This window comes from Pelophylax lessonae (genome assembly GCF_965119305.1).
Source record: "Pelophylax lessonae genome assembly, chromosome: 1".
Classification (NCBI taxonomy): domain Eukaryota; kingdom Metazoa; phylum Chordata; class Amphibia; order Anura; family Ranidae; genus Pelophylax; species Pelophylax lessonae.
In genome coordinates this window covers 559834102-559848402 of record NC_138768.1, presented here as the reverse complement: position 1 = coordinate 559848402, position 14301 = coordinate 559834102, and the positions used below count along the sequence as shown (strand labels likewise).

General features: G+C 42.1%; 1 protein-coding gene across 1 annotated transcript in view; it reads right to left on the bottom strand.

The window, feature by feature from the left end:
• Positions 1-375: 375 nt before the first annotated feature.
• RAB3A (RAB3A, member RAS oncogene family) overlaps positions 376-14301 on the bottom strand; it is a 114948-nt gene continuing 101022 nt past the window's right edge. Inside the window, exons 4-5 of the mRNA XM_082260817.1 lie at positions 3722-3846; positions 376-913 (exon numbers count right to left, since the gene is read on the bottom strand). Coding sequence (XP_082116943.1) covers positions 723-913; positions 3722-3846 — 316 coding nt within the window. The 3' untranslated portion in view covers positions 376-722. The remainder of the gene's footprint in view (positions 914-3721; positions 3847-14301) is intronic.

The window sequence follows — 14301 nt, the reverse complement described above, 5'->3', positions numbered from 1 at the left end:
CAAGCCTCAACGTAGAGCACCAGTCTTAAACCAGGTCAACTGCCCTTTGTGCTGTGATTATAAGAAACCTCTACTGAAGTAGTATGAAGGCTGTTACCTTAACTTGTTATTACACTAGTTCCCTGGTTGTCATGCTGATCTTATAGTCTCAGTACTTTAATATTGACTTGCAGCAAGTTTGTAGATTAGGAGTTCTGACTTCAGTCCAGATTTCCTCATCTGCAATCTTGTTTCAGGCTTGTAACAGAAACAGATACTCAACAGGTATTTTCAACAATGGCAGTCTTTGTATTTTTTTCAGTACAGGTTTTCCTTTAAATCAGCCCTGGTATGCAATATATGAAAAGTTACCTATTATTGTGCAGTAAAGCTCTAAAAAAAAAAAACCAAAAAAAAAAAACTCTTTAGAATGACGCAAGAATACTTTTATAGAGAAAACATGGCATTTCTCCAATCATCTAATTGTTGTACCCCCTCAGTTTGTTAAACTCTTTCTATATAGATATATAATATTTATATTATTTTTAAACTATATTTTTTATTCAACCACTCAGTTTTTACTCTCTCATTGCTACATAGATTCTAACTAAAAAGGTTGTAACAGACAAAGTCATTTTCAGATGATATGCAGGTTTCAAGGTCAGTGAAGGAGAGGTCACCACTATGCAGGAGATAAGGGCAGGGGTGTGGAGTGCTGTGTGTATATGGGAAAGGCATGTTCCTTAGCAGGCACAGTCCTGGTGTGGGGGAGCCTGCTGGTCGGTGAGCTGAGGTCCTTGTTTGGCTCCAGTGACAGCTGGATCAGCTGTGTCCAAACTCTCAGACATCTTTTCACAGATTATGTCCACCAAGCGTTCAAATGTCTGCTTCACATTTATGTTGTCTTTGGCGCTTGCTTCAAAAAATTCAAAACCTGAAAGATGAAAAGTTAAATAAGGCTTACAGTTAAAAATAATTAGTGGCAAGACACTTGTATGCTATTAAAGAGAGGCTGATAAAATCATGTACATAAAAATGGAAAGGAAGGCATACTGGAAAAACAGTTAGATATATATATATATATATATATATATATATATATATATATATATTTGGACACAGGCACAAAGTTCATACTTTTAGCTCTGTATGCCACCAGAATAAAATTAAAACAATCCAAATTAATTTGAAGGTGTTGAACATGAATATCAAGTACAAATTTTAGGAACTGCAACCATTTTTATACACAGTCCCTCCCTCTATTTTCAGGGGCTTAAAACGTAATTGGACAAAATTATTTTTAGGATTCATATTTTGTTGAGAATCCTTTACTGGCAATGACTGCCTGAAGTCTGAAACCCTTGGACATTACCAAAGACTGGGTTTCCTCCTTTCTAATGCTTTGTCAGGCTCTAACTGCAGCTGTCTTCAGTTCTTCGTTTGTGGGCCTTTCTGCCTTTAGTGTTGCCTTCGGGAAGTGAAATGCATGCTCAATTGGGTTGAGATCAGGCGATTGTCTCGGCCATAGCAGAATATTCCACTGCTTTTCCTTCAAAAGCTTCTGGGTTGCTTTTGCAGTGTGTTTTGGATCATTGTTCATCTGTACTGTGAAGTGACGTCCAATCAACTTTGCTGCATTTGGCTGAAACTGGGCTGACCGTAAATCTCTATACACTGCAGAATTCTTCCAGCTGCTTCTGTCACATCATCAACAAACAACAATGACCAGGGGCCACTGGAAGCCATGCATGCCCATGCCATCACTCTGCCTCCACCATGTTTTACAGATGATGTGTGCTTTAGATCATGAGCTGTTCCAAGCCTTCTCCACACTTTTTTCTTCCCTTCATTCTGGTACAGATTAATCTTAGTTTCAAAAAATGCTTTTCCAGAACTGGTCAGGCTTTTTTTTTTTTTTTTAGATATTTTTTGGCAAAGTCTAATCTGGCTTTTCTATTCTTTAGGCTTATGAATAGTTTGCACCTTGTGGTGAACCCTCTGCATTTGCTCTTGTGAAGTCTTCTCCTGATTGTAGACTTTGACAATGACAAGCCCACCTCCTGGAGAGTGTCCTTCACTTGTCTGGATGTTGTGAATGGGTTTTTTTTTTTTTTTTTAACCAGAGAAGTTCCTGCAATTATCCACCACAGTTGTCTTCTGTGGACATCAAGCCCTTTTTAGGTTGCTAAGCTCACCATTGTGTTCTTCTTTCCTCAGAATGTACCAAACGGTTGATTTGGCCACTCCTAATGTTGCTGCTGTCTCTCTGATGAATTGGTTTTGTTTTTGAAGCCTTACAATAGCCTGTTTCACTTCATGGACAGCTCCTTTGAGCGCATGATGTAGGTTTACAGCAACAGATTCCAAATGCAAATACCACATTTAGAATCACCTCCAGACCTTTTACCTGCCTAATTGAAGATGAAATAACGAAGGAGTAGCCCACACCTGGCCATGGAACAGCTTTTGATTCAAATGTCCAATTGTAATTCATAAACCTTTCCTCCGATTTGGATGTACATACCCTCAAATTAAACCTGAGAGTGTAAACTTTCAGCCCATATCCATTCATTAACTAACTATAGCTTATATATATGGTAAATTCCTAAAAAAAAAATATATATATGGACCAAACTGTATGTGGTTGCCAAGGTGAGTGTTATGTATAAAAACATTACTTGTGCCACTTACTTCTTTGTGGAGTTTTTATTAAAGTGGAACTTCACTCTCCCAATCAACATTGATTATTTTTAATCCTCATGCTGTTAGCATTAGTGAATAGATTGGAAAGTATATCATATTTGCTTTTACATTTTTTTTTTATACATTTCTTCAGTTACTTCCTGGTTTCTTGCAAATGAGGTCATACATTCCAGGAGTCTTTAGGAGAGGAGGAGGGAGTTTCTAAGCACACTCTTACATGCATGCTTGAGCTAAGGGCATATGATTTACAGGAAGTAAATGCTACAATAAATCATTTGCCCTTACTCAAGATGTCTACAGCCAGAAATGCTAGGGGAGTGTTTTCAAAGTGTTTTTTCAACAAAATAAAAGCATGGAGACCTGGATGGATGGGGGAGTTTGCTTTGAATATTAAAAATGAATTAAATAGTGTTTTTTAGTTTGCAGTGCTTAAATGCAGTGATGGTCTGCTTTAAGATGGCAGATTCTTCAGCTTTTAAAAAAAAAAAGTGTCAATAAAAAAAAAAAAAAGACTAAACCACATTATTGTGTGGTAAAATATTGTAGTCTTTGTTGGCTCCATTGCTTTAAATAATGTATTAAAGTGATAGTAAACAATCACCTTGTAAAATAACCCATTCAGTTTAAACAGTAATATAAGGCAAAATATTTCTGTATAGATATAAAAACCAAGTGATCACATTCCCTCTGTTCTCAGCTGCATAAGAGCTGGGGAGAGGAGAAGCAGCAGCACACCCTTTCTTCCCATCGAATGGCTGTGAGGAGGGGGGGGGGGGCATGTCACGGCAAGCCTGAACATTGGAGAGCAGCCAGAGCTCCCAGCAAAGCAAGAGAAATGACCACAATGTGTTCTCCTGTTTTGTGTGGTCAATTTTTAAAAGGAAAGCACAGGGACTGACAGGAACCCCAGGGATTTCACACAAAGTAAGCAAAACAAAGAGAACAGGATACTTTTTCATTCAAGTACGTGGTACATCAGGCACATATTGGGAATCTGAAATGCTGGGGTAACAAACACTTAAATGGTCAATGGTCTTACCTAGGTGTTCTGCTAGTTGTCTTCCTCGCTCTGAAGACACTACTCGCTCATCTTCCATATCACACTTGTTACCAACCAGTAAAACCTGAGCATTATCCCAGGAATATGTCTTGATCTGAGTAGACCTAGTAATTTACAAAGATAAACTTACACACAATATATTGTATGAGGCTTGTCTACATATAGATGAAAATAATTGCAATATATTATTGAATATATACTGAACTATACTTGTACTGCCATAGAAGCAATTTCTACAGTGATTATAATTGCAACAAGCATGGTTATGTTAAGTTAGTCTCTGCAGACACAGCAATGTAAAGAAACCCCCCCAGAGTGGCAGCTGTATCTACTAATTCTAATCTATCTTTATAACTGTAAAACAGAAATTCTAAAACCTCAGGGTCCCCCAAAAGATTAAATATTATATATTCAACAAGAGTGGAGGAGTCATTGGTTATATATCACTGCAGTACAAAGAAAAAATACCTACTTCTGACCCAAACAACCACTTTATGTACACCAACTGAATAGCGAAGAGGCAACAAAAAGCTTATCTACACCATCTTAATTACAAAAAAAATCCTTAAAAAAAATATATACATTTTTTTTTTTTTACCAACTTAAGATGGATGCAACATCGATCCCCCTGCCAGCTCTATGACTGATAACTAATAAAAGACCACTGATTGTTCGGTTCTCAGCCTTCAGTGAGCAGAGAGCCGGTGACTATCAGTGGAGTGCTGGGTTGTGGAGGGGTAGAAGCGGCTGGTTCAGGATCTCAGTGGTTAAAAAACTTTTAGGTGCAGCTCCCCCACCTCCTAAAATACTCCCTTAAGCCCGATCCAGCGATGTGGCTGAAAGCAGCGGTGCTGCTCTCTCCCCCCCCCCCCCCCACAAAGCAATGGGAGCCATTGGCTCCTTCTCCACTTAATTAAATCCAGTTACGAGAGAGCAGGGGGCAGGGCTGAGCAGCACTCTGTATGCCACTAGGCGCATTCAGTGTGCCTCAGGATCAAGCACGCATAACTACCAAGGCACATGGCTTGCTGGAAGGTAGGCAGAAGGAGGAGCCAGGAGTGCCGTAGGGGGACTGCAGAAGAAAGAAGAGGATCGGGATTGCTTTGTGCAAAACCATTGTACAGAGCAGGTAAGGAGGTCATGTTTGCTTTTTTAAAACAAAAAAATTACCTTTACAAATCGCTTTAATTAAACTTAGCCAAGAATAGGCTATAAGAAAAACCAGTACACCCCATCGCTTCAATCATTTGGTTTCCTAAACATCTGTGCTGGAAAATTCGGCCCCATAAATAGTCAACTTGTGAATAATGTTTCAATGTATGTTTCCAATCCAAGTTTAACTCCTGGTAGAGACAGTCTTTCAACTGTACATGTATATATGGTGGATTGAACTGGATAGGGAATCGCTATACTTCCTGTACTTCAAAGCTGGACCTTCTGATCTCAGTTCCAGCAGCTGCAGAGTCCAATGCAGCTGCTGTGCACAGCCCTCTGCTCCAGCCAAATCACAGTGTTTTGCGTTACGTGATCTCATTCCCAAATTACAAAGGCTCCTGTAAATAGGCACCAAAGAGGATGGGCGGACAGAGATTCTGTGCGAGAGAATGCAGCATCTCTCCTGTTAGAGCTCTTGTGAGGGAAAAACATATTTGATCCCCTACTGATTTTGTATGTTTGCCCACTGACAAAGAAATCAAAGTCTATATTATAATTTAATGGTAGATTTTACCAGTGAGACAGAACAAAAATATCCAGAAAAACCGCATTTCAAAAAAGGTATAAATTGATTCGCATTTTAATGAGTGAAATAAGAAGTCAGACGTTTCTTGTAGTTGGCCACCAGGTTTGCACACATCTCAGGAGGGATTTTGTCCCTTTCCTCTTTGCAGATCCTCTCCAAGTTAATAAGGTTTCGAGGTTAACGTTTGGTAACTCAAACCTTCATCTCCCTCCACATACAGATGTGCTCATAAGTTTACATACCCTGACAGAGTTTATGATTTCTTGGCCATTTTTACATGAATATTAACAAAAAACTTTTCTTTCACTCATGGTTAGTGTTTGGTTGAAGCCATTTATCATCAATCAACTGTGTTTACTCTTTTTAAATCAGGACGATAACAGAAACTACCCAAATGACTCTGATCAAAAGTTTACATGCCCTGGTGATTTTTGCCTGATATCATGCACACAAATTGACACAAAGGGGTTTGAATGGGTATTAAAAAGGTAACCATCCTCACCTCTGATCTGTTTGCTTGTAATTAATGTGTGTGTATAAAAGTTCAATGAGTTTCTGGACTCCTGACAGACTCTTGCATCTTTCATCCAGTGCTGCACTGACATTTCTGGATTCTGAGAAACGGGGAAAGCAAAAGAATTGTCAAAGGATCTGCGGGAAAAGGCAGTTGAACTGTATAAAACAGGAAAGGGATATAAAAAGATATCCAAGGAATTGAGAATGCCAGTCAGCAGTGTTCAAACTCTAATCAAGAAGTGGAAAATTAGGGGTTCTCTTGAAACTAAACCACGGTCAGGTAGACCAACTAAAATTTTAGCCACAACTGCCAGGAAAATTGTTCGGGATGCAAAGAAAAACCCAGCTTTACAATACGCCAAACAGCAAAGAGACAAGCCTCAAACCTTCTGGCACAAAGTCATTTGGAGTGATGAGACCACTGCAAATGAGGTTATCAAGAAATACTGGCGGAAAATTTGCATTCAGCAGCCCGGAAGCTGCGCATGTGTCGTACTTGGACATTCCAACATGACCATGATCTTAAACACAAGGCCAAGTCGACCGGTCATTGGCTACAACAGAATAAAGTGAAGTTTCTGGAGTGGCCGTCTCCTGACCTCAATATCTCCCACTCTGGGGAGATCTCAAACGTGCAGTTCATGTAAGACAGCTCAAGAATTTACAGGAACTGGAGGCTTTTTGCCAGGAAGAATGGGCACCTTTACCATCTGAGAAGATAAAGAGCCTGATCCACAAATACCACAAAATACTTCAAGATGCCATTGATGTTAAAGGGGGCAATACCCGGTATTATTAACTGGGGTATGTAAACTTTTGATCAGGGTCATTTGGGTAATTTCTGTTGTCATTATAATTTCAAAAGAGTAAACACAGTTGATCAATAATAAATGGCTTCAGCCAAACACTAACCATGAGTAAAAGAAAAGTTTTTGTGTTATCATTCATATTCTTGGAAAAATGGCCAAGAAATCATAAATTCTGCCAGGGTATGTAAACTTATAAACACAACTGCATTTTCTATAGGTCAAAGGTCTGGAGACTGGCTAGGCCATTCCAGGACCCTAACGTGCTTCTTCTTGAGTCACTCCTTTGTTGCCATGGCCGTTTTGTTGGGTCATTGTCATGCTGGAATACCCATCCATGACCCATTTTCAATGCCCTGGCTGAGGGAAGGAGGTTCTCACCCAAAATTTGACAGTACATGGCCCTGTCCATCATCCCTTTGATGCAGTGAAGTTGTGCTGTCCCCTTAGCAGAAAAGCCTAATGTTTCCACCTCCATGCTTGACGGTGGGGATGGTGTTCTTGGGGGTCATAGGCAGCATTCATCCCCCTCCAAACACAGCGAGTTGAGTTGATACCAATGAACTTCCATTGTGGTCTCATCTGACCACAACACTTTTACCCAGTTTTCCTCTGAATCATTCAGATGTTCATTAGTAAACTTCAGATGGGCCTGTACGTGTGCTTTTGTTAAGCAGGTGAATTGCAGGATTTCAGTGCTTCAGGGTGTTGCCAATTGTTTTCTTGGTGACTGTGGTCCCAGCTGCCTTGAGATCAATGAAAAGATTCTCCCGTGTAGTTCTGGGCTGTTTCCTCACCGTTCTCATGATCGTTGAAATTCCACGTGGTGAGATTTTGCATGGGCCCCAGACCGAGGGAGAGCGAGTGTTATTTTGTGTTACTTCCATTTGCACATAATCGCACCAACTGTTGTCACCATCTTACCAACCAGCTTGGTGTAGGTCTAGTCTTGTCCCTGACATCCTTGGACAGCGCTTTGGTCTTGGCCATGGTGGGGAGACTGGAATCTGATAAATTGCTTCTGTGGACAGGTAACAAGCTGAGGTTAGGAGCACTCCCTTTAACCACTTGCCGATCAGCCAGCATAGTTTTACTGTGGCAAGTCGGCTCTATTATGCGAAACGACGTGCATTATGCGGACCTGTACGTCGCTTCATGTGACAGACAGAGGGGGAGGCAATCAGCGGATTGCTCCCCATGGAGACAGAACAGTGGTCTGCTTATGTAAACAAGGCAGACCGCCGTTCTGTCACAGATGAACACAGGGATTCTGTGTTCCTACTATTTAGGAACACAGGTCTCGGGGTTTTTAATCTATTGAGTACATCCCTTACACAGTTAGAAACCACACTTAACCCTTTAATCGCCCCTGGTGTTAACCCATTCCCTGCCATTATCAGTAACAGCGCATATTTTTTGCACTGATTACTGTAGCAATGTCACTGGTCCCCTGAAAAGTATCAGTTAGGTGTCCGATCTGTCCGCCGCAATGTCGAAGTCCCGCTAAAAATCACTGATCGCCACTACTCAGTCTGGATTTCGGCCTCAACACTCCACTGAAACTGCACTCCTAAAGCTGACAAACGATCTGCTAACGGCCAAAACCAATGGACAGTATTCTGTACTCCTACTTCTGGACCTTTCTGCTGCCTTTGATACGGTTGACCATCCCCTCCTCCTCAAAAAACTCCATGCCTTTGGTCTCCGTGACTGTACTCTTAACTGGTTATCTTCCTACTTATCTAACCGCACCTTTAGCGTTACCTACAATTCTACTTCCTCCTCTCCTCTTCCCTTCTCTGTTTGAGTTCCCCAAGGCTCTGTTCTTGGACCCCTCCTATTTTCAATCTACACCTCCTCTCTAGGTCAGTTGATAGCCTCCCACGGCTTCCAATACCACCTCTACGCTGACGATACCCAAATCTACCTATCCACTCCTCAGCTCTCTCCCTCAGTCTCCTCACGTATCACTAATTTACTATCAGATATATCGGTCTGGATGTCTCACCACTTCCTCAAACTCAATCCATCCAAAACCGAGCTTATAATTTTTCCTCCACCTCGTGCTCCTTCCCCTGATTTCTCCGTCAATATCAATGGCATTACCATCAGCCCATCCCCACATGCCAAGGTCTTAGGTGTTGTCCTGGACTCTGAACTCTCCTTCAAACCCCACATCCAATCGCTGTCCAAATCTTGCCGCCTCAGCCTCCGCAACATCTCCAAAATACGCCCCTTTCTAACCAAAGACACAACAAAACTCCTAGTTCACTCCCTGGTCATCTCGCGCCTCGACTACTGCAATTCCCTTCTCATTGGCTTACCTTTACACAGGCTATCCCCCCTTCAATCCATCATGAATGCTGCCGCCAGACTCATCCACCTCACCAATCGCTCAGTGTCCGCTGCTCCTCTCTGTCAAGCCCTCCACTGGCTTCCGCTCACCCAACGAATTAAATTCAAAATACTTACAACATCTTACAAAGCAATCCACAGCCTAGCCCCCAGCTACATCACCAGCCTCATCTCAAAATACCAACCTAATCACTCTCTTCGTTCCTCTCAAAACCTCCTGCTCTCTAGCTCACTCATCACCTCCTCCCATGCTCGCCTCCAGGACTTTTCCAGAGCCTCTCCAATCCTATGGAACTCCTTACCCTTATCTGTCCGATTATCCCCCACTCTATTAGCTTTTAGGCGATCTCTGAAAACCCTCCTTTTCAGAGAAGCCTATCCTACCAACCCCTAACAAATGTACCTCCTTTTTCTCCATCAACCCATCCCCCACGGTTATTGCCTTTTGTTTCACTTGACCCTCCCTTCTAGATTGTAAGCTCTAACGAGCAGGGCCCTCTAGTTCCTCCTGTTTTGAACTGTATTGTAACTGGATTGTCTTCCTTCACATTGTAAAGCGCTGCGCAAACTGTTGGCGCTATATAAATCCTGTATAATAATAATACTAGTAAAAAATAAATAAAATAATTAAATGTCATAGATCTATCCTCTAGTTTGTAGATGCGTATTTCACAAAAGCGAGTACACGCTTCACATTTTTGTAAACATATTATAGCATTATTCATGTGATAACACTGAAGAAATGACACTTTGCTACAATGTAAAGTAGTGAGTGTACAGCTTGTATAACAGTGTACATTTGCTGCCCCCTCAAAATAACTTAACACAGCCATTATTGTCTAAATCGCTGGGAACAAAAGTGAGTACACCCCTAAGTGAAAATGTCCAAATTGAGCCCAAAGTGTTAATATTTTGTGTGGCCACCTTTATTTTGCAGCACTGCCTTAACAATCTTGGGCATGGAGTTCCCCAGAGCTTCACAGGTTGCCACTGGAGTCCTCTTCCACTCCTCCATGACGACATCAGGGAGCTGGTGGATGTTGGAGACCTTGTGCTCCTCCTCCTTCCGTTTGAGGATGCCCCACAGATGCTCAATAGGATTTAGGTCTGGAGTCCGTTCTGATGGAACTAGAATCTCAGGCCATGCATTCAAGTCCAGGAAGCAGTGGTCTAGCAGGTTGCTGTAAAATAAATTTCAGATTGCTTGGCAAGGCCTAAGGAAAGAATGGCGTTTTTTAAAAGGGATTTTAAACAAGATTTATTGTCTACCTGATCCTTGAACATAGGCATATCCTGCAAAGGAAGGAGAGGAAGGCACAGGACATGCAGTTACAGTAACCCAATTAAGTATGAGGCGGTGCAATGGGATGCCAGTGTCTGCCAGTGCATGTAAGCAGTGTCCATTTTAAATGTACAACCCGGCACTCCCAGCTCCAAACTGTTACCAGAGGGGTGGGTCGCCATAAACCATACACTACAAGAGACTTTGGAGGCTCTTTACTCCCTGGGCAATGATTTTTTAAAGGACTACTGTCCTGCACTCCCTGCTGAAGCTTGCATGCGAGCAGTATAAAAAGGGATCAGATTACATTCTGGCTTTGTCCCCCATAATGGGCATACCCCTGCATGAGTCTTCAGGAACAGGACGCTGCTGCTGGAAAACCAGTGCCTGGAACGTGTAAAGCGCTGTGCAATGCAGTCCATGATTTGCACTAAATGCTAATGGGAGCGCCTACAGCAGGACCCTGTGCATTCCAACTTTACAGGCCGGCCCGCCTTTTTGGATCTGGCTGGGTCCGGGTACAGTACCCCAAGGCTCAGCCAAGTCCGTAAGCTGCTGCAGCAGGAGCCAAAGTGGCTACAAAGCAGCTGATAGAAGAGCAGTCAGAGTGAAAAAATGCCTATATGGAGAGGTAAGATTTTCTCAGTAGGGAGAAGTGGTCTATCACCTATGGACACTAGCAAAAAAACTGAGGCTAGCTGGGAGTGGCAAGAAGTACAGTGCTCAGCATATATGTGCACACCCCTTTTGAAAAGTAAGATTTTAATCAATATCTCAATAGAACAATTTCCAACATTTTGACAAAACTGAATTTAATAGAACATTTGTTTAGCTCCATTACATGAAAGGGATTAATAAATTAACTTAAGATTACAAAATCTTCAGTTTTGCTCAAATTAGTTGATACAAAAATGAATACACCCCAACACAAAAACTACTACATCTAGTATTTTGAATGATCTCCATAATTTGTAAGGACAGCATCAAGTCTTCTAGGCATGGAATGAACAAGTTGGTGACATATTACAACATCTATCTTTTTCCATTCTTCAAGAACGACCTCTTTTAGAGCCTGGATGCTGGATGGAGAGTGATGCTCAACTTGTCTCTTCAGAATTCCCCATAGGTGTTTGATTGGGTTCAGATCAGGACATACTGTACTTGGCCACTGAATCACTTTCACCCTGTTCTTCAGAAATGTAACAATGGCCTTAGATGTGTGTTTTGGATCATTATGTTGGAAAAGTGCACGACGACCAAGGGCATCTCCTTTTTCAATATAGAGCAGCACATCTGTGAGTTCATGACACCATCGATGAAATGCAGCTCTCCAACACCAACAGCACAGATCACTGCCACCACCATTTTTCACTGTAGGCACCATGCATTTTTCTTTGTGCTCCTCACCTTTGCAACAGCATACGGTTTTGAAGCCATCAGTTCTAAAAGCATTTATCTTGGTCTCATCACTCCAGAGTACAGAGTCCCAGCAGTCTTCTTTTTCAGCATGGGCCCTGGCAAATTCTAGGTGGGCTTTTTTGTGCATGGGCTTTAGGAGAGGCTTCCTTCATGGAGGACACCCATGCATGCCTTTCCTCTGCAGGGCATGCCATATTGTGTCATGGGAACCAATCACCCTAAGCTTTCTACGTTTTCTGCTAACTGCGGTGAACTTGCATGGCGATTTTCTTCAACCCTTACCATCAGAAGACTCTTCTGTCAAGGTGTTCACTTCCATGGACTTTGCTACAGTATTCTGACTGATAAGTAAAACTTTGCTGATCTTCTTGTAGCCTTCACCTTTCTTGTGTAAAGAAATTATTTTCTCTCTCAGGACTTGTGACATTTCTCCTCCATGTGGTGCCATAGCTGACAACATAAAATGTTAATTTATTTTGTTAAGTAACACCCTTTTATAATCAACTTCTGGACACTAGTTTAATAAATAATTTGATTTACCAGTAGTTGAATTCTTGTTAAATAGGATTTTGTTGTCTAAAATTTAGCTTTGCTCCTAAGACTTTCATTGGGGTTTATTCATTTTTGCAACATGGTCTTAAATTAATTTGTTAGGAAAAATACTTTGTGCAAATTAACATATCTTGGTTGCAATCAATTGGCCGCATTTGTGGGAGTATTTTGTAGTTTAGTGTTCGATAGAAAATGATTCTAAAAGGAAAGTAAAGGTTTTTTGACAAATCTGTTGGGAGTGTACTCAACTATGCTGAGCACTGTATATAGGCAGATGTCTCTGGAGCCTTCTTTTTTTCTACAATCACCTGAAGGTAGCGGCATATACACTGCTAAAAAAAAAAATGGAACACTTTTTAATCAGAGTATAGCATCAAGTCAATTAAACTCCTGGGATATTGATCTGGTCAGTTAAGTAGCAGAGGGGGTTTGGTAATCAGTTTCAGCTGCTTTGGTGTTAATGAAATTAACAGGTGCACTAGAAGGGCAACACTGAGACCATCCTCAAAACAGGAATGGTTTACAAGTGGAGACCACTAACATTTTTCTTTTCCCTGCTCATCTGACTGTTTTTCACTAGTTTTACATTAACCTAGGATCAGTGTCACTACTGGTAGCATGAGGCGATACCTGGACCCTATAGAGGTTGCACTGGCAGTCCAACTCCTACAGGATGGCACATCAATGTGTGCCATTGCCAGAAGGTTTGCTGTGTCTCCCAGCACAGTCTCAAGAGCATGGAGGAGATTCCAGGAGACAGGTAGACTCTAGGAGAGGTTGGGACAGGGCCGTAAAAGGTCCTTAACCCATCAACAGAACCGATATCTACTCCTTTGTGCAAGGAGGAACAGGACAAAAACTGCCAGATCCCTACAAAATGACCTCCAGCAGGCCACTGGTGTGAATGTCTCAGACCAAACAATCAGAAAAAGACTTCATCATCAGGGTGCCCTGAGGGCTCAACATCCTCTAATGGGCCCTGTGCTCACTGCCTGGTACCAAGAAGCTCGATTGGCATTTGCCATTGCCATTGAATACCAGAATTAGCAGGTCCACCACTGGCGCCCTGTGCTTTTCACAGACGAGAGCAGGTTCACCCTAAGCAGATGTGAAAGGGTCTGGAAAAGCCATGGAGAACGTTATGCTGCCTGTAACATCATTCAACATGACTGGTTTGGTGGGGATTCAGTGACGGTCTCAAGAGGCATATCCATGGAGGGACGCACAGACCCCTACAGGCGCTAGACAATGGCACCCTGACTGCCATTAGGTATCGGGATGAAATCCTTAGACCTTATGTCAGACCCTATACTGGTGCAGGGCATCCTGGGTTCCTCCTGGTGCATGGAAATGCCCGGCCTCATGAGGCAAGAGAATGCCGCCAGTTGCTGGAGGATGAAGGAACTGATACCATCGAATGGCCCCTATGCTCATCTGACCTAAATCCAATAGAACACTTCTAGGACATTATGTTTCAGACCATCCAACACTGCCAGGTTGCACCCCAGTCTGTACAGGAGCTCAATGGTGCCCTGGTCCAGATCTGGGAGGAAGAACCCTCAGGACACCATCCGTTGTCTCATTAGAACATGTACATAAGTGGAAGATGGTCAACCCACAATCACAGATTTTTTTTGCAAATACTATAAATTGCTTTACATTTCCAAAATACAGTTTATAATAAATCCTCACTGGAAATACCTTTGTTTTTTAACTAGTTACGTGACCCCAAAGCTCTGGCGGGTGCAGCTGGTAAGCATGACTTCTTTCAGGGCTGACAACACCTTAGAGCTATGGATGCTGGAGTGATGACAGCTCAGCTCTAAAAGGCTTTAGCCACATCATTAGTTCTCCACAGAGGAGCACACTCGCCGAATATTCTAGGTCA